At 36.2% G+C, this 21,631-nt stretch overlaps 1 protein-coding gene across 1 annotated transcript in view; it reads left to right on the forward strand.

Annotated features, from left to right (window-relative positions):
• LOC121371579 (centrosomal protein of 152 kDa-like) overlaps positions 1–21,631 on the forward strand; it is a 47,257-nt gene that overhangs the window by 16,037 nt on the left and 9,589 nt on the right. Inside the window, exons 3-19 of the mRNA XM_041497581.1 lie at positions 1,645–1,745; positions 2,423–3,594; positions 4,249–4,401; positions 8,953–9,092; positions 10,266–10,466; positions 11,517–11,664; positions 11,984–12,075; positions 13,150–13,310; positions 14,321–14,513; positions 15,290–15,415; positions 16,411–16,541; positions 16,859–16,987; positions 17,663–17,798; positions 18,147–18,287; positions 19,397–19,544; positions 19,952–20,748; positions 21,217–21,291. Of these exons, the coding sequence (XP_041353515.1) occupies positions 1,645–1,745; positions 2,423–3,594; positions 4,249–4,401; positions 8,953–9,092; positions 10,266–10,466; positions 11,517–11,664; positions 11,984–12,075; positions 13,150–13,310; positions 14,321–14,513; positions 15,290–15,415; positions 16,411–16,541; positions 16,859–16,987; positions 17,663–17,798; positions 18,147–18,287; positions 19,397–19,544; positions 19,952–20,748; positions 21,217–21,291 (4,044 nt within the window). The remainder of the gene's footprint in view (positions 1–1,644; positions 1,746–2,422; positions 3,595–4,248; positions 4,402–8,952; positions 9,093–10,265; positions 10,467–11,516; positions 11,665–11,983; positions 12,076–13,149; positions 13,311–14,320; positions 14,514–15,289; positions 15,416–16,410; positions 16,542–16,858; positions 16,988–17,662; positions 17,799–18,146; positions 18,288–19,396; positions 19,545–19,951; positions 20,749–21,216; positions 21,292–21,631) is intronic.

Raw genomic sequence — 21,631 nt, forward strand, 5'->3', positions numbered from 1 at the left:
CAACGGTCTTTGTTCATTTCTCGATGAATGTAAAAATTACGTCATCAGGGAATGTCATACCTGATGATGTTATGTAGGGAATAATATCACTGTGTTTCGTTGTTAACTATATTATCACAAAATCTAAAAATGTTGTGATAAATCCTTATAGTAAACAACGAAACACAGTGATATTATCCCTATTCTAATACTACACCTATTAGGAGTATTTGTAAGACATTTTATTGTGTTTTTATTAAAGAAATCCCACAAATATTAAAAACCTAATTATCTATTCTCCTTACGAAGTATGAAGTAATATTTTTTTCGTCTCTTCACATGATGTCACCGACTTGGGAGCGAACCAAATGGCAAATTTATTAGCATTGTAGTCTTTTGAACATAATTTATTGTAATACAGGATACACTAAAAGAAATATTTTTGTTGGCTGTTAATTTCTGTTGCAAGACATATGGATATGATTGTACTTTACATTTGTGAGCGGTGTTTCAACCTCATATTGAATTATTTCGAGGAATTCGCCTGGTTTTATTTTGTACAAAAACCATGTTGATGGGGTAGGTCTACAAATTTATAACTTGCTAACATATTTTCACTTAAAGTTTATATAAATACATAAAAATAATATGCATTTACTAAAGGGCAAGTATTATTTTAAAGTTTTTCGGAATTGTGTGATATTTTAAAGCAGTCAATATTTAAAATTGCTTTTAAAAAATCAAGTCACTTCCATATCTTGTCTTCTTTATCAATTTTATTGTCCCAAAAAGTATGTTCTAAACAAAAATAAGGTACTTCAGATTGTGATATAATTATTTCTGATGAACCTGCTTGCACCCTTTTGAGAACACAAACTAGAAGAGCAGACCACCAGACTGCTGCAATCGATCAGTGACCAGACCTTACTTGGGTTGGGTGGGTGCACGTTCATTGCTGCTAACGAAGTGTTAAAAGTTACAATGGCAAGAAATAATAACAAAATAGTAACAATAACGTCATTTTAATCTGACATTAGTAATTTTGTTGATAATTATTTATATCGATGTTGCAATATAATGGAAGACGCGGAATTAATATATTACCAAAAACACCACACACCATGACGCTAAGTAACAGCATATTGGACGTGTTCTCAGAATTTTTTTATTGTGATAAATCCTGGTTGCCCATGACAACGTACATCTATCATCCGATTTATCACGAAAATTAGCCAGTGGAAAAAAGGCTTATATGAAAGTTGTATTAGAATTAATATTAGTACTTGTCTTATTGAGTGTTAGTGTTTATAGACCAAAAATAATTTAAAATAAAATATGAACTTTTAACGTTATCATTATTAAGTATGTTTTAAATTTAATTATACGGATTGTTTGTTATTTCTTTTACATTCATCTGGGTATGAAAAAAAAAAAAAATCCACAAACGTATGTGAGAATGGGTTTGCCGATTCACACGGTTTATAGATATTATTTTTTCCCCCCCACCCCGATGAACGTAAAAAAAATAACAGACAATCCTTAAATAAATTACAATACCATTAACTTGTGCTTAATTATAAGTCAATTTTTTCAACAAATTATATTATTTGTTTACACTACTTGACACATTTCTTTTAAATTTGCTATTTTTTTTTTTTTTTTCAGTTAAAAGGGCTGTTGAAGGATGCATTTGATGATCTTGTTGATGATGATTTGCTCTCTGTGACTTCAGAAGACTCGGCCAACATCAGTGGTTACTCTGAAAGGTGTCAATTATTTTAATTTGCCTTTAATAATTTGAAAAAACTACATTTATTCATATTTTCATTTGCAGAAATGGGGTTACATAGTACACAAGGGCTGTTTAAAAGTAATCACATGGTGTGGTAGGTGGAGGAGGTCAATTTTTTAAATATTGTCATCACCCACAAAAGTAAAATATGTGGTGACAGTGAGTGTTTTTTTTTTTATACTGTAGACCAAGTATTGAAATAACCATATGTTAGTTAGACATCAAATAACCATATTTAAAATGTGCTGTTTCTTTGTTTGTTTATTTGTTTTGTTTAACAATACCACTAGAGCACATTGATTAATTAATCATCGGCTATTGGATGTCAAACATTTGTTAATTCTGACACGTCATCAGAGGAAACCCACTACATTTTTCCTAATGGAGCAAGGGATCTTTTATATGCACTTTCCCACAGATAGGAAAGCACATACCATGGCCTTTTACCAGTTGTGGTGCACTGGTTGGAATGAGAAAAACTCAATCAGTTGAATGGTTCCACAAAGGTGGTGCGATCCAGCGATGCAAGCATCCCAAGCGAGCACTCAACCGACTGAGCTAAATCCTGCTCTCAAAATGTGCTGAGGTATCCTTTGTTGCAAAACATTTATCATTTGTAATGTTATATCTTTTTTGTTGTTTTTTCCTCAGTAAAACACCTCTTAAAAGTAATGGTGGAAGTGGTGATAATGCTATGTCTGGCCTTCCATCCAGAGACCAGGTTGCTCGAGAACTTGATGCCATGGCAAATGGAATGCAGCATGCCACGTTTGGTGTAAAGTACGATGTTGATAACCCAGTCGCAAAGAGTCAGCCATCAAATGTCTATCACCCTGGAAATTACACCACTAACACAACAGCCAGTGTCGATTCCAATCATGACAGGCAGCAACATCCTGATGCCACAAATCGTTACCATGGTAACCAACCCATTCCAGATTCTGAGGTTTATCACCTTACCAATGAACACCTTCATCAGCACAATCACCATAACGACCAGTGGCATGGTAACGCAGCCGGTTATGGACACAGCAGTGAGCATGATCAGATCCACCATCCTCAGCTTCATCACTTTCACTATGACGACCCACAGTACGATGAATTCTACAGCAACAGATTTGAAAATAACCGACTCATCGAAGGAAGAGAGCGCGAAGAAGCAGAAGGAGGAAATGATATCATTTTTGATGATACGCAAGGACCAACACAATGGAGTCAAGGTCACACTCACAACATCGGGTATGGGCAGATTGTGGAAGTGCAGGGAAGTAACTCAGTACTTCCAACACACAGTAATGCATATTCTCATGAAAGAGGAGATTACGAGATGAAGGGAGGTAACTCAGTAATTCCATCACACAATACTGCCTATTCTCATGAAAGAGGAGAGTATGAGGTAAAGGGAGGTAACTCAGTAATTCCATCGCACAATACTGCCTATTCTCATGAAAGAGAAGAGTATGAGATACCCAGAAGTGAAGGACATTATGTGCAGCCAACACAGATGCACAACATGCATGGTTTCAGTGAAGACAGTTTTCAGAGACCGGTAAATTCAGACTCAACAGAGGATCCGAACCGATTGAATGTTCCGACAAGTCACTCTTCTGTACCTGCCTCTCATTTCATTAGTGCAGAGCCCCTCACTGAAATGGTTGGGCATAATCCCCATGTACATTCTGACTTTCAAGACAACTATAAAGTTCAGTACAGACACACAAAAACTGGCATTGATGAAGCGAATACAAAATTGCAAAATGAAAATTTAAACAATCAAGGACTGCAGAGAACAGAGGATCCCCAGAAAGAATTTATTTCACAAGGTTTGTATTCTTAGGTGTTTAATGTAATTTGTAGCAAATATTTAACATGCAGTAAGCTTATTTGTTTTTACAAATAAAACTGGTGAATTCTTTTAACACATCACTGTGATGAAATTTGTATTAGGTTACATTAAAGTGATTGCAGGAATAGTTCATTTTTGCATTACATTCATAATACCTGTAATACAAAAAATTTCTTTTCAGAAATCTGATGTAGACATGATTTTTTCAGTAATGAAAAAATATATCTGTTTTTAGAGCAACTTGAATGTGCCAGCGATAATAAAAACAACAGTTGCTCATTTTAGTTTTTTGACTGTTTTGTCCCCCACCTTTTAATTTTTTTTTAAAAGCAACTCTTCAGTTACTTTTTTAAACTTATATTGTCCTTCACATGTTTCTGTGTTCATACTAATATTAATACAGTGAAAGCTGTCTAAATCGGATCACGCTGGGGACCTAATATTTATCCTATTTAGACAGGATCCAGTGTTTAAAAAGTCGCATTTTAGAATTTAGAACATTTGGGACCATGAAACTTGGCCGGTTTTGACAGGATTCCAGTTTGTTCAGGGTCCGGTTTAGATAAGTTTCACTGTATAGTACTTTACCAGGATAAATGAATAATTCTTATTGGATTATTTCCTGTTGTAGACATTGGTGATGGGGGTCAGTTGACACAACTGCAGATCCTGTACAAGGCTCGGGGTCGCAAGCTGGAGGAGTTGACCAATCTGTTAGAAAACTACAAACAAGAGCACGGACGAGAACTCCGAATAATAAAGCATCAGCTGTCAATGGCTCAAGGTGAATATACATTTCTGGCCTCTGTATTCATAAACGTACTTAAGTCAGTGTATGATATTTATCGACATACTTAAAGTATGTATGTAAGTATCATACTTTGACTTAAGTACGTTTATGAATACGGAGCTAGGCCTCTGAGAATTGAACATTTGCATAAACAAATTCAGGTCACCCATTTTGTTTTTACGCAACCCATCATGACCATGTAAATGATGCCATAAATGCGCAAACAAAAATTGGGTTACACAAACTGTACTTATGCGAGCGACACGCAAATGAAACTATCTCTGTCACAATTTTCAGAAGCCTGCATTTGTAACATTCAGAAAATCTTTTGAGCTTCATACATGTGAACCTCTGCTTATAAACTTTAAAATTTAGACTTGAGATTTTAATGAAGTCTGCATGGTAGATTTACATGCTTTTTATATTGGTGAGGTTTTAAGTTTACAGAACTTGATACAAATGAAATACTATTATGGTTGAGGTAACCCAGACAGAAAACCTAAAGAGCTGAAGACGGAGGTATTGGGCCACTGGCGCTCTTCAAAAAACCACAGTACCACGCAAAAATCACAAAATGAATATACCAATAGACAGATGTAATAGAAATGATGCTTGCCCATTGAAGTCCCCCCAGGATGAGGCAGTGTCGGGCTCCGTGCCTCGATGGAGTCCACCCCATGCTACTGGAGGTCCTTCCCATTCGCTTTTCCGTGCCAGGGGGCGAGGGAGGAAAGTTACTGGCCGAACAACAACAGCAAAGAAACAACAACCCCTCAAGGTAATGCACTGGAATGCTGAGGGAATTTTCAACAAAAAGACAGAACTAGAACAGTTCCTACATGAGAAAGCCATCAACATTTGCTGTGTACAAGAAACTCATCTACAAAACAGCAAAGCTTTCAAAATCAGAGGCTACCAATGTTTCAGATCTGACAGAACAAACCGCCATAAAGGAGGAATTCTGACACTCATCAGGAACAACATCCATGCTTATGAGACATCAGTGCACATGCAGGATTCTGAATATCAAATGATCACGGTCAAAACAAATGCAGAAGAATTACAAATCCTAAATTTTTACTGTCCCAATGATCGACCACTGTCCTTAGACACCATAGAGGTATCTCAAGCAAACTTCATAGCAGTTGGTGACTTCAACAGCCATTCACAGAGCTGGGGATACAACCACATAGATCGACGTGGAGAAGAAGTGGAAACTTGGCAAGATGAAAATCAACTGATTCTAGTCAACAACCCAAATGACACTCCAACGTTTTACTCCAGATGTTGGCACACCACCTCCACTCCAGATCTTGCTTTCTGCACCGAAGACATCCAGAGAGATATGAAAAGAGAAGTTGGAGAGCAGTTAGGAGGCAGTGACCACAGACCAATAATCCTCACTGTCAACAGAAAAATCAGCATTCAGTCTCCACTTCCACGCTGGAACTATAAGAAGGCAAAATGGGGTATCTACAGACATTGAACAAGCACTCTGATAAAGAATTTGCAAGTGAAAGGAAGGGATATCAACCATGTTGTCAAGGAATTTAATGCATGTATCCTTCAGGCAGCCCATGAGACAATCCCAAGAGGTGCTAGAAAAGACTACAAACCCTACTGGACTAACCACCTTCAAAAACTACAGGATGACATGTCTGAATCTAGGAAAAAGGCTGAAGAACAACCCTCACATGACAACAACCTGAAGCTTCAGCAGGCGAAAGCAAAATATCTCAAAGCAAAAATACAGGCAAGAAGAAAAAGTTGGAGAGAAAAGACAGCAGCTCTAAATATGGAGAGAGATGGAAGCAAACTATGGAGACTCACAAGACAACTTAATGATGAGGACAACAGAGGACAGAGGATAACACTGGAAGATAATGGAGAAATGATTATAGGCAAACAAGCAGCAAATCACTTAGCTGACAATTATGAAGAACAGAGCAGCATACACATAACTGTCGAACAGCAAAGAGAAGCAAGAAAAGAACAAAGGGAGAGATCAATAAACGCCACTCCAACAGGACCCATGCAACAACCTATCACACTGCATGAGTTACATGTAGCTCTAAAGAAATTGAAGAATAGGAAATCACCAGGCCCAGACTTGATCACCAATGAGATGCTAACTCACATTGGCAGTGCAGCAGTCAACAAACTACTGGAGATCTTCAATCACAGTTGGGAAAATGGGGTCCTTCCACAAATCTGGAGAGAGGCTACTATGATCCCTATTTACAAGAAAGGAAAAGACCGAAAAAAAGCTGAAAGCTACCGTCCAATCAGCCTAACCAGTTGTGTTGTTAAGACAGTGGAGAGGATAATCAACCAACGCCTACAATGGTATCTGGAAACTGAGAACATCCTGTCCCCTGAACAGTCAGGCTTCAGACAGTTTCACAGCACTGAAGACCAAACAGCATATCTTGCTCAAGAAGTTGAAGATGCATTCCAAGAAAAAAAACATGTGTTAGCCACCTGGATAGATCTGCAAAAGGCATTTGACAAAGTATGGACGGATGGCCTCATCGTCAAGCTACAGAGAAGCGGCATATCTGGAAACATGCTTGCGTGGATCCGATCATATCTTCACAACCGTAGAGCAAGGGTCACAGTTGACAGAAAAGAAAGCAAGAAAATACTTTTGCGACATGGGGTCCCACAGGGAGGAGTCCTATCACCTACACTTTTCTTAATCTTCATCAATGACCTTGTGCAGGAACTTCCCAATGGAATACAAGCTGCCCTTTATGCCGATGATTTGGTGATGTGGTGCAAGGAAGAGCATGCCACTACTGCCACCTACAGAATGCGGATAGCAGCAGACAACCTGACAGCCTGGTCAGAAAAATGGTGTGTGGCTATCAATAAAGACAAGTCTTCTACCACACTCTTCACTCTATCACCAAAGAAAAAAGCAGGAACAATCAAAATTGGGAACACTCCACTGAAACATGCAGATGAAGTAACATACCTTGGGGTCACCTTCGACAAGAAACAAACTTGGAAACCACATATTCAAAAGGCAGAGACAAAAGCCAGATGCAAATTAGCCATCATGCGGAAACTAGCAGGAACTAGCTGGGGAGCAAATGAGACAATCCTCAAGAGAGTATATCAAGGAACTGTACGGCCGCATCTTGAATACGGCTCATCAGCCTGGTCAACCACTGCAAAGACCAACCAGCAAGCTTTAGACAAGGTTCAAAACCAAGCTCTGCGAATCATAACGGGATCCATGAAGTCTACACGCATTAAAGACATGGAAAAAAACTGCAGCAATACAACCCCTTGGTGAGAGGAGAGATGCCAAGATCATGATCCAGGCAGAGAAATTCAGGTACCTGCCCAATCATCCAATGAAACAAAGAATGGATGGTCTGACAAAGAATCGTCTCAAACGTAGCAGTTTCATCCACCAAAGCAGAAGACTTACTAGAGAACACCAAGCTAACCCGTTACCAAAGACACTTCCATTTTGCCCAACAGATCTTCCACAACCATGGAATGATGAACAAGCCAATCTACAGATCAGCATGTCTGTCCCACAGTTGGCTTCAGCAGACTCCCAAAACGACCTGGTCAAACGGTCACTGGCAATGGCTATGATCAGTGACCGGTACCCAGAAGAATCTTGGATCCATGCATACACTGATGGTTCGTCAACAAATGCTGTGGCCAATGGAGGGGCAGGCATATTTATCAAGCTCCCTTCAAGAAATACCCTAACTGCAAAAGTACCAACCGGCACCCACAGTTCCAACTACAATGCAGAAACCCATGCACTTATTCAGGCTGCTACAATGATCAAGGATGCAAAAGAAGACTGTCAACAAGTTGTCTTCCTCACAGATGCTCTCTCAGTCCTACAAGCCTTGCAAGGGGAAAAACTTCCTCACCTGAATGAAGCCATGCAAGAGGTAGCAAAGGAAAGACGAGTAGCTCTACAGTGGATCCCAGCACATTGTGGGATTCCAGGAAATGAGGAAGCAGACAGGCTAGCCAAGCTAGGAGCTAATCATGTACAGCCCAGCAACAACATTAGCTTCTCAGAGAAGAAAACCTTGATAAAGGCAGCCAACAGACCCAGGACAGAACAAGATGATTACCACCTTCTCAGTCGCTTGGAACAAGTAACTCTGTTGAGACTCCGGACAGGCCACAACCGACTGAATGCTCACATGTTCAGAAAGTTTAAACTTGCAGCAACACCAACCTGCAGTTGTGGCCTGGAAGACCAAACAGCAGAACACATCTTACAGGCGTGTCCAATTCATCAAGACCTGAGACAAGCTGAGTGGCCAATCGAAACTGCCATACACACCAAACTCTATGGAAAGAGAGGCGAACTGGAAAAAACAGCTCATTTTATCTTACAGACTGGACTATTGGTCTAAATTGTGAAAGAGAAAAAAAAAAAAAAAAAAAAAAATACTATTATAAAAGCTCCAGTTATTCAAGTTAAATGCTCAGACCTGATAATTGATAGTGTAAAATAAATATTACTTTTCACTTATTTTTATTTTATTATTGTGTTTCTAGCTGAAAAGGAAGGTGTTGAAACCAGTTACAAACAATGCCAAGAGTTGCTGCAAGATTCCAAGGGAGAAAACTCTACACTGACTGGAAAGCTAAGAGCAGCTGAGTTGCAGATCAATAGCCTCAAGGATGTGAAGGAAGATGTAATTAATAATTTAAATTGTTTTTGAAACTAGGACAAAATTTTAAAAGTTTTAACATATTATTTTTGTCACATACACAGTTGCCTTGGTCCCAGAATTACTATTATTGATTCTTTCATATTATTCTCCATTTAATTTATTTTTTGACATAACTGGCAACCCATAGTATATTCCAAACAAAATACTTCAGTCATTAATATTTCTAAAAGTTAGAATGGCAATATTTCTTAATTCTTGGGAGAACCATCTATGAGTACATTTGCTTACTGAAATATATTTACGTTTATGAGTAAAAGCCTTCTGACAAAACAATTCATCATTTTACTTAAAACATACCACTTCTCCTTTCAAAAATTAATTTGATATTTTTCAATCCCAAAAATATCTTTGAAAGTAGATAAACAGAGTATAGATTCCTGAATGAAATACTACAGTTTTAATATACTAAACTATTGAAAAAACACTGGTCAGATTTGTAGTTGTAAAAAAAGATATGAGCACAAAAAATAATACATATAACTGATTTTTGTATAACTGGATGTATTCTGGTAGGTAGTAAATAAATCCAAAATTGTAAACAAGGATTAGGGTTATTGTGTGTTTATAGAAACCTCACACGCGTGATAGCAATAACAACAAAACAGTGGGTGGTGTGATTTCAACTGACTTTAGTATATATGAATCTGTTACATTTCATTCATACATTTATAAATATTTTCGTGCTTATAACCAATTAGATTTAAGCACGCAGTCCTGGGCACACAGTGAGAGAGAGAAAGAATTCGAAGTAGTTGCCTTATACCTACCCATTTCATTTCAACTTATTTTCATGCTTATATCTAATTAAGGTTCAAGCACACTGTCCTGGGCACACACACTTCAGTTGTCTGGGCTGTCTGTCCAGGACAGTGGGTTAGTTCTTAATTATTAGTGGTTAGTGAGAGAGAAGAGGGTGTAGTGGCTCTGGGTGGGAGTCAATACTGGGCTGCGAACCCTGTACCTACCAGCCTTATGTTTGATGGCTTAACCACGACGCCACCGAGGCCGGTACCTACTCAATGAGTTGTTAAACTTGGCTTTGATTGCGATCTGGTAACAGGATGCAAATCTAATACCTACCAGCCTTATGTCTGATGGCCAGTGACTGCTACATGTGCAAACTATTTCTTTCAGCTGGTGAAACAGATCCAGACAACCGAAAGCACCATTGAAAGTTTGACTCAGCAGGTGTCTGATCTCAGTCAGTCGGACAGTCTGTCTCGGGCGCGGAATGACCACGATGCTGTCATCTCGTCCATACAGCAGCGCCACAACCAGGAAGTGCTAGCACTGAAACAGAGTCTCGACAGTGCACATGATAAACTGTCAGAACAGGTGGGTCAAATATAATATATTACAAATACAGATTATACAGTGTGTTTTTTCGTTTGTTTTTTTTAAATAAGAGGCTGTTTGAAAAAAATATTTGACTGAATTTCTGCCCTGCAAAGGTAAAATGCAGTAAGTGATAATTGGGTACAAAATTAGTTAATGTATTAATTTGGTATGTTAAGATATGCATGAAAATAATATAACAGAGAAATAAATATCTTCCAAAAACACTATACTAACTTTGAGAAACCAAATCATTCATCTGCTTAAGCTAAACTGCAAAAGCGACAATAAATTATTTTCTCAGAATCCTTCATTAACTGGTTACTGCTTTTTTCTTAGCAGGGCATATCTACTGAACACCTTGAGGTTTATAACTGTATGCATGAAAAATAGGCAGTGGTGTTAAAAATTGTCACCTGTCAATGAACACTTTGATATATGTTTCTTACAGACTTAAGGTAGAGTGTAGCTCAGTGTCAAAATACAAGCCTGAGCTGTGATGAATCAGAGATCACTCTTTATATTGGTCCATCAGATTTTTAATGTCCCAACTTGAGCCTAAATATTGTGGTAGAAAAATGAAAATCCCATGCTGCATAGCAGTAGGAATAGTCTATGTGGTGGCAAGGGGTTCCCTTCTCGCTAGATCAAGTGTTCATGTTGTTAGAGGAGGTGGAGGTGTTCATGTTGGACACTGGTTGTGTCATGTTCTGGAGGCTAAGAACTTATAAACAGTTTGATGAGTAACATCATCTTCTATCATATCACATTAATCTCAGGTTAGGCTCAAAAACCAGTCCTAAACATGCTTCATGTGTTAGACATCAAAATAACCATAGTGTAAACTACTCCTTTCTTTGTTGGTGGCTGGAAAAAACTGGAAAATTTACAAAAATTTATGGAAATCACTTTTAAAAAAACTTATGTAATTTTACTAACAAGATTATTGTTTAAATAATTATTATGAACAAATACAATACAGATTTGTATAAAATTTTGAAAAGGGATTTCTTTGTCTATTATTATTTATTTATTTATTTTTAATCACAGGAAAGTATTATATCCTCCTTGAAAAGACAGTTGGCTGAACAGATGCAGTTGCTTGAACAGGCTCAAATATCTCGAGCTGAAAATATCAACAGACTTACAAAAAGTTTGGAGGAAAGTCAGCGACAGTGTCAAGCATTGCTAGAATCATGTACGTTACATTGTATTATCTGTATTTATCTGTGTCATTTACAAAAACAAAATATCTAGGTGCATAACATGTAACAGTATACTATGTAAATTGCCCTGTATTTTGAAACAGATTAAAGAAACATCATAAGTTTCATTATGTTGCTTATTAAAAATCACAACTTTAGTGGTAGCATATTTCAGCAGGTTTCCATTCATATCTCAAACTCTTGACCATGTGTTACAATTAATATGTTTGATAGATACAAAAAAAAATGTGTTTAACTGTAAATAATGCAACTTGTTGAAACTGTTCCTAATTATGTAAATGTTTTCTTTAGCTTCCTCCCAGGAACTCAGTCAGATTAAGGCTCAACTCAATCAAGCTTCTGCTTCCAAACGAATATCAGATGAAATGTGCACATCATTACAGGTAAATATCCATACAATTTCATGCTGTATTCTTTTTAAAGATAGAGATGGGTTTAGCTTACTGGTTAGAGCATCCGCCTGTATAACAATGTATTGAGTTCTTTTCTGATGATGTTAAAACTGCACCTAATCTTATTTTGCTTGATTGTAGATTAGTATATTTGAGTAAGTTTCAGTATTGCAGGTCATTAATATAAATATGTTTATTGTGGATTAATTCTTTTATTTTACAGTTTATTGCCATTATTTACAAATTGTAAACTGGAGATAAATATATTCAGATTATTTCAGAATTTAGGATTTTAACTCTGTCTTAAAACTGTTCTTTGCTTTGTTCTTTGATGACACGATCATAATAGGCCCCTATTTTCAAAGATCCTGAAAAGTTTTTTGGATTTCCTGTCTATTGTCCTTCTGAAATAAGGCATTGAGATTGTAGTCTAATGTAGTTGTGTTCAGTTTAATAATTTAGAGCTTTAGATTACACCAGAGTTAAAACATTTCACCTCAAAACTACTGAACTGTTAAGCTCTAATTTGATTACAATCACTTTAAATGCATTTCTAAATATCTACAACTCTTCAGCAGCTGTTAATAATGTTACCGGCCTCAGTGGTGTTGTGGTTAAGCCATCGGACATAAGGCTTGTAGGTACTGGGTTTGCAGCCTGGTACCGGCTCCCACCCAGAGCGAGTTTTAAGACTCTATGGTAGGTGTAAGACCACTACACCCTTTTCTTTTTCACTAACCACTAACAACTAACCCACTGTCCTAGACAGACAGCCCAGATAGCTGAGGTGTGTGCCCAGGACAGTGTGTTTGAACCTTAATTGGATATAAGCATGAAAATAAGTTGAAATGAAATGAAATAATAATATTACTGTTTTAAAAAGACATCACTGTGCTCAGACCAGACAAAAAACAAATTGTGCCAAAATTAGTGACACCTGAAGCTCTGCAGTTAATATTTTGTGTTCAGTTTAACAATGACTATTTTGTGTTCTGTTAAACAGTTATTATTGTGTGCTCGTTTACTAGTTATTATAGCTGATGGTGTTGTTTGTTATGGTTTCAGAGTGAGATTCAGGAACTGAAGGACCAGCTGAGCATGTATGAGTCGGCCTCGAGTCTAGGAGTGTTTTCTCGCGGTCAGTCGATGGGCACAAACGATGACTCCATGGTGGAACTGGGAATCAAGAAAACACTAGACTTCAACACTCCGGACTCAAATTCAAGGTAACAATCTCTTAGGCTTACATTTAGATTTTAAAATGTTGTATTTTTACCATTTTGATTTATTTGATGACATTATTATTCTAGCAATCTGTGATAAAAGTATTAGTGCTGGTTTTGCAATGGAGGTAGGTCAGCTTTTTGCTCTTAGATCTACGTCAAGTTTTTCTGTCTAGCTGCAGTATTAAATATAGCCAAATTTCATAGAAAACCCACACTGTAAAGGAACGTGGTCATCACTAATAACTGGCAGGTACAGATGTCAGTCACGATACAAATGAGTGAAAGTTAATTCATGTTCGGAGCTGTTAACAGGTATTATTAATATTTTCACCTGCGGTTAAACTTTATTGTAGGGTTGGGTGGGTGGAGGGATTAATAACTTTGTATGCTTTTAAAATGAAAACAAAATGTGATTTACATGTTCGATATACACTTTTGGTTGAAGTAGGAGGAAACAAATATATTTTCTGTTTGAAGATACTGAGAATTATGAATGGTCCCTTACATTACAGTGGACATGTTTTGTGTTCACTACATTAACATTTACACTACTGAATTAATATTTGACAACACAAGTTGGGGTTTTTTCTCATATTTTAACTTTGAATCTTGAATTTTTATATTGATGTTGCTCATCACTTTAGTTTTGCATTTACTATAGTTTGACACCCAATAGCAAAAATATATTTATCATGCTGGGGTGTCGTTAAACATTCATTCATTCATTCATTCATTCATTCATCCATTCATTAACATTAAAAGTTTATAATTACGTGGAATAATGTCATATGTAAAAGGACATTCATTATTTCTGTGGGTTTACAAATTTTTATATTTTAGAGCAGAGCAGTTGTGGTGTTTGTTTTGGAAACACTGCAATTAATATCCCAATGCAGTGACTTCATAATATAAATCTTTATTATGGCTTACGATGGATGTGCTGAATTTAATAATTTGTTCTCCAATTAATTATTTATAATAATTTGTATTTGTTCTGTTTTCAACTGTAGATACAGTAGAACACATGGTTCTGGAGAAATAACTTCAAGGTTGAAGAATGAGCTAGAGAGGTGTGTGACAAGCAACAGTCAAAAGCGAGCTGTAATTAGCAAGTTGAAAGAGGAGCTACGTGTAGCTAAGGAAGAGATTGTCACACTCAAAGAACGGTGCCAGCGAGCGGAAAAAAATGCTGAAGAATATCAGGTATTAAAGCAGAGATGTGATTTTTAATCAGATTCTAAGTTTTTTTTGGTGTGTTAAAAATAAAAAAGTAGATTTAATTTAATCTGAAATGTTAAAAAAAATTAACTGTATTTAGGTATAGTTTAGGTTTCAGCTTTTAAAAGATCAGTTCAACTTAAAAAATTAAAAGGGGGTAACATCCCTGAATAAGTGAAATGCATCATGAAAAAAACTAATGATTAACATGTCGTTAAGGCTAAACAATTCAGTAGATAAGATTTGTATAGCTTTCTTGTTGAATTATGATCATTTGTAATTGGTGAAGTCCATGAATCATGTTTAGTTAAAAGGTTATTAAAGATTAAAATGGTGCAAATTATGCACTTTTGTTGTTTTATTACATTTAATTTTTAGAACAAATGCACAGAATGCACTCATTTACTAGTTGCACTTTCAGACCATTTTAATAACTACATGTACATCAGTTTGAAATAGAAATTATTTAAATTTTATTTAAAATTGTTTTAAAGCAAAATTAATATAAAAGTTAAATTAGTTTGTAGTATAAATAGATACATGTATTGTTTTGGTAATTTATATTGATATATGTCATTGGGTCTTTCATGCATGTTACTCATTTGACAGCTGTTTACTTTGTGTTTTATTAATAATTTTGGAATTGTTTTAATTGTCATTTGCCTTTGTTTGACACCTAACAGTTGATATGTTCCGGTTTGCTTTTTTTGTGCTGGAATGTCATAAAATATTTATTCAATTCAATTCCTAAATGTTTTCAGAAAAAACTGAAGGAGTTTGAAGAATTGCTGCAACCCGGAAACAAGATGAGTGCCATGGAGGCGAGAATGAACAAGGAGATAGACAACCTTAAGAATGAACGGACCATTTTACTGGAAGACATTGAGGTAAGAAAGAGAGTTTTGTGCAGACCATCGCAAGAACCAAATCAAAGAAAGTCATTCTCAAGAAATGTGTTAAAGATATATGTGCTGACAGAATAGTGTTCCTATAATGTAATTAGTCATTAAATGTGCTGACAGAATAGTGTTCCTATAATGTAATTAGTCATTAAATGTGCTGACAGAATAGTGTTCCTATAATGTAATTAGTCATTAAATGTGCTGACAGAATAGTGTTCCTATAATGTAATTAGTCATTAAATGGGCGGTGGGACGTAGTCCAGTGGTAAAGCATTTGCTCTGTGCGCAGTCTGTCTGGGATCGATCCCCATTGGTGGGCCCAGTGGGCTATTTCTCGTTTCAGCCTGTCTGGGATGGTGCATATAAAAGATCCCTTGCTGCTAATCAAAAAGAGTAACCCATGAAGTGCCGACAGCAGGTTTCCTCTCTCAATATCTATGTGGTCCTTAACCATATGTCTGACGCCATATAACCATAAATAAAATGTGTTGAGTGCGTCATTAACTAAAACCTTTCTTTCTTTCATTAAATGGTTTATTAAAGTTGTGACTTTCATTAATGTTGGATCCCAGGTTTGCCCCTAAGGAGGAGTGAAATGTACTGGAGTTCTATAGAGAAATTGCATTTAAACTAATTCCTTCACAACTACTAGTCTTAGACTATTTCCAACTAAATTTGGTAGGAAGCTTCCTTGATAAATTGAAAAAACTAAATCATGAATTTGGTCATTCCGCCCCCGCCGCCGCCCCACCCCCACCACCCACCCCAGAAAAATGGGTGTTGTGAATTTTATGAGTGTTGTAGTGTTGAGTTGGGTCAACAATTTACTCAGATGACCATTTACGCCCATGGGCCTCTTGTGGTGTTTTTAATGTTCAAACTTACAAAGTTTAATATTTACAAATTTATTTGACAGAATTTCAGGTTGAACACTAATGATAACACATGCTTCAACATTTTGAATTCCATTTTTGTTAAAGGAACTGAAGAAGCGTCTTTCAGAAGTTGCAAAGAGTGAAGAAACTTTGTCTGAAATCAACCAGGAATTAAATAAGCGCATGTCGGACATGGTTAAAGAGTATGACACCGACAAACGAGAAGCTTTGGAAAGGTTTGTCCATTTCTAACCCAGTTATGGAGCTGTAAACAAAAGTGTTTTAATCCAGATGTACTATCATGTGTGTTGGGAAGAACATATATAAAAGAGCCTTCTTTCTGACAGGAGAAAGTGGCCATAGTGGTGGCAGTTGCATTTATACTTCATCCTCTAGAGTGTAGTCTATGTGTCACAGTTGCTTTGCATTAGAGCCTTATAGGTGATCATTAAAAAAAAAAGATTTACATGATATATTTCCTTTGGAACATAATCAATTTGATTATCAATGTTTAGGTTGTTAAATAGTCATTGTTTGTTCATGTGTCATCTAGATGTCAACGAGCAAGTGACCAAGTTCATGAAGTCACAAAACAGAATCTTCGACAACAACTGATGTCAGAATTCAGCATTGAGAGAGCTCAAATTGTAACAAGATATGAATCTGAGATTGGACAACTGAGGTAGTTGGTGTAATTAAAATAGTTTGTATAATCGAGATCGGACAACTGAGGTAGTTGGTGCTATTAAAATAGTTTGTATAATCGAGATCGGACAACTGAGGTAGTTGGTGCTATTAAAATAGTTTGTATAATCGAGATCGGACAACTGAGGTAGTTGGTGCTATTAAAATAGTTTGTATAATCGAGATCGGACAACTGAGGTAGTTGGTGCTATTAAAATAGTTTGTATAATCGAGATCGGACAACTGAGGTAGTTGGTGCTATTAAAATAGTTTGTATAATTGAGATCAGACAACTGAGGTAGCTGGTTAATAAAAATAGTTTGTAGAGGTTTCATCAATGTTGATCTGGTCAAACTAAACTTGAAATATACTTTAAAATGAATTGCTATTTTAATATAATAGTATTAAACACAGGGTTTCAGTATTGTTAATTTGGCATGGTATTATGATTTGAATAAAATTGATAATTTGTTAACGTGGAATGTTCAATTTATGTTCTTGGGAATAATGCTGTGATGAAAACATTTAGCTATCAAAATGTAAATTCTGAAGAAAAAAACAGCAGTTTATTGTTTTACCACTTTTGAGTAGAAAACAAAATGAAGCTAACAGTAAAATCCCCAAAACCTTGTCCCCTATTTTATGTTTAAACTCTTTCTGTGTATTTTTGTAGAAGTGAATTGAGTTCTGCCCAGCAGGAAATCGATGAAGTTAAAGATATGTATGTGAAAGCTTGTTCAGAAAACAACTTGTTAAGTGAAAAACTTCAAGGGGAATTCCAAGACAAACACAAAGAAGAACTTGAAAAGGTGGGTTGTTTTATTATCCAAACTATGAGGTTTGTTTGGAAACTAAATTTTAAGAACTCTTACAAAGGAAAGACATGATTTCCATTATATGTTTACCATTTTTCAAATAATAGCCATAGGTTATTTATTTGTTTTTGATGTTGTTTTGTGTTCCGTCCCCCATTTAACTGCACAGCAGTTATCCATGATTGATATTGTCATCCTGGATTATACTGGTTGGGAGCTAATGTGGGAGCTATTGAGACCATCCTAACATTCAGTAAACACTAGCAGTAATACATTTAATGTAAAATGCTACAGGTGATCTTTTATTTTTTTTGTATCTGATATTTAACTCATTTGATACAGATTAAAGAAGAATTAACGTCCGAGAAAGAGAAGGAGGTTGAGAAAGTGCGCAGTGAGATCACAGACAGTCTGAGAGATGAAATTAAAGAGGAGGTGAAAAATGAGTATGAAGCAACTGTTAATAGAGAAGTGGAATCCGAGGTGAGTTAAGGGAGATAAATACAGAGGTGAAAGTTTTAAGTTTTTAATCCTCTGTACAGTGTTTCCAGGTTTTTAATCCTCTGTACAGTGTTTCCAAGTTTTTAATACCCTGTACAGTGTTTCCAGGTTTTTAATCCTCTGTACAGTGTTTCCAGGTTTTTAATCCTCTGTACTGTGTTTTTAGATTTTTAATCCTCTGTCCAGTGTTTCCAGGTTTTTAATCCTCTGTCCAGTGTTTCCAGGTTTTTAATCCTCTGTACTGTGTTTTTAGATTTTTAATCCTCGGTACAGTGTTTCCAGGTTTTTAATCCTCTGTATAGTGTTTCCAGGTTTTTAATCCTCTGTACAGTGTTTCCAGGTTTTTAATCCTCTGTACAGTGTTTCCAGGTCTTTAATCCTCTGTACAGTATTTCCAGGTTTTTAATCCTCTGAACAGTGTTTCCAGGTTTCCACTGCTTGTCCAACATTTATCATATTCTCTGTCCAAAACTTACTATATAGTTTCGGCTGATGCTTGTCGTATATTCTGAATATTGGGGGGGGGCTGCCAATTTAGACAATTGTGTAAACCTAACTCTAGGGCCGATCTCAGTACCCAACCATTACTATTAAAATTTCCGGGTTTTTTGGTTTGTTTTGTAACCCTCTTTCATCTCTGTAAATAAAAACATGAATGCAATATCTTGAATTTAATGCATTTCTTTTTAAATCCAATTACAAACAGTATTGTTATGATATATTTTGTGCAAAGATACAAAACCTAACCCAAGCTTTATAATCCTGTTAATTACAAAGAATTAAATTAAGTTACAACAGTCCAAGTAAATGCCATCACACTAGTTGGCAGGTCTTGTCCCCGGATAAAAAGTCGTCTTTTATCTATGTCGAAATTCAAATGACTTGTATCTTTGGGTCTTATAGTCTGTATGTCATGGATATGGGACTGAGTAATTTAATTTGTGTAGATATTTCCTAAAATTGTACCTTTTCAAATAATTTTTACTTGTTTGAGATAATGCCAAGGCCTTGACACTAAATACTTATTACTTGTATCAACATACATAGACAATATTAACTTGAGCTATGAATGAGAACTGTTGTATTTGAAGGTTGCCAGGTTAAAACTTGAATGGATGGAGGAGATGAAACAAAGCAAGGACTTGGCAGTGGAAAACGCCATCAATTCTGCGAAGAATGAGTGGACTTCGAAATACGAGGAGACACTTGAGTCTGAGGTGAACAAGAGAGTTGAGGCAGGTCAGTATTATGGAACAGATTGTTTGCAAATTTATTTAACCCTGGTTTAGAGTTTTTTATAGTTGAATCTTGGGTAGGAATAATAGCCAAGACATATTTTCAAGTTTGGTTACTTTAGCAAGGGTGAATTAACTTAGCTTTATCATCATGGTTGTTTTATAACCATGCTGTCATAAGTAGCTCTGTTTGATTTAATTTACCATAAAATGTTAATGAAATACCAACCCTTTATGAATATTAATATGGTTGGAAGGTTGGTTCCCCTACTTAGTATTTGAAACATTTAAAAACTTAATTTTAACATTGTAAATATTTTATTTCAAAGACTGTGTTGTTTATTATTGTTTTGTCTTAGTTTTGTTGTTTGTAATGATCGCTTTTTAATGTTTGTAATATTTATCTTGTAGCTAAGTCAAAATGGCTGGCTGAAAAACAGTTATCATCTTATTCTGAACTTCAAACAGAGAAGGCAAAATGGCAGACAGCAGCTGACGATCGTTTGGAGGAAGAAGTAAAGAAAGCTGTGAATCATGCACGGTCTGAATGGGAGACATCTGCAGCAGAAACTGAAAAATCTAAAACAGAAAGATCAAATCTGCAGGAAGAAGAACTGGAAGGACGAATGAAAGAAAGAGTGAATGAGGAAGTAGAGAAACGTTTGGCTAAAGAAAAGACAACGTGGCAGCTGGAAGCAGATATCAAGCTAGAGAAGGAAATCCGGCATCAGATCAAGATGGAGAGGACGCGCTGGCAGCTGGAGCATGACCACGAGATTGAGGTGGAGGTGGAACTGGCTTTAAAACGGGCGAAAAAGAAGTGGTCCACAACTGCCGAGGAGCAAAAGAAAATATCGGAAGAAGATCACAAAGAAATCCTAGAGAATGAGAAGTTGAGATGGCAGAGAGAGAGCAGTGTCACGTTAAAGGAGGAAGTGAGGAAAGCTGTTGAGGCTTGCGAGAGGGATTTGGAGAAGAGGTTCCAGGAAAGGCAGACCCAGGATGAGAAGAGGTTTCAAGAGAAGCAGATGCAGGATGAGTTGAGGTTCCAGGAGAAGCTGGAGGTGGAGAAAGAAAGGTGGATGCAGGAGGCAGACGGGAAACTGCAGGAGGAAGTGAGAAGGATCGTTGAACAGGAACAGATCGCTGCATCTGCAATGGAGCAGACAGTTACAAGAGAAGAAATGAACGTGCGGATTCAGTCAGAGGTAATTATTTCTAAATGGATGAATTAATTTAGTGATAGATAGATCAGTGTGATTTATCACTTGTCTAAAATCAAGGAAACAATATCTGTGGAATTTTGTGAATCTCATTTCTGCCTACAAAAAAATATAAAAGCAGAATGGAATTTTTCAACAAAATACTTATTGCTTTTACAGTAAAATTGTGACTATTAAAATAAAACAATTCTATATTTATACCACACCATTTATATTTGTTTTCCCAGTTCCAAAATATACTACCAACTGTAAGTTGTGTCATAAATTATCTTTTTCTTTGGAAATTAAGTGCACTGTTAATTACCCATGATGGTGATTTACTCTAGTGACCATAACCCAATCCTATCCAAAATTCAGCTGGGTTTTTCTTTTGCCATTCTCACCCCTTGTTTATGTATTTTTAGTGGAAACTGTTTTATCATTTATTTTTATGTGTTATTGTTGTTTTTTCAGGTTGCTAATGCTGTTGAAAATGCTAAGTTGGAATGGGAAAAACACTTGGATGTAACTAGATCATTACTTGAGCAGGTACATTTGCACGCGCTAGTAATACTAATATAGTAGTTTGAGTTTGTAAACTATAATACAAGACAATGAAATGTTGTTTATCCAGTTCTCTGACCACATCAACAGTTGATTAATATCAGGTTAAAATTAAATTAAAGCCACATATTAGGATTAAAATCCATGTTTTATTTTAAAATTGTACTACATAAAATCACAAAAACAAGAACTAGGTATCCAGATAATTTTGAAAGATTGCATGTAAAACAAAGAAAATTTCATGATTTAGGTGATAACAACTACACTGTGTTTCTTTGTTAACTATAATGATTTTAAAATGTGTTAAATCGTAAATGAAACACAG

The sequence above is a fragment of the Gigantopelta aegis genome, chromosome 4 (assembly GCF_016097555.1).
Source record: "Gigantopelta aegis isolate Gae_Host chromosome 4, Gae_host_genome, whole genome shotgun sequence".
Classification (NCBI taxonomy): Eukaryota; Metazoa; Mollusca; class Gastropoda; order Neomphalida; family Peltospiridae; genus Gigantopelta; species Gigantopelta aegis.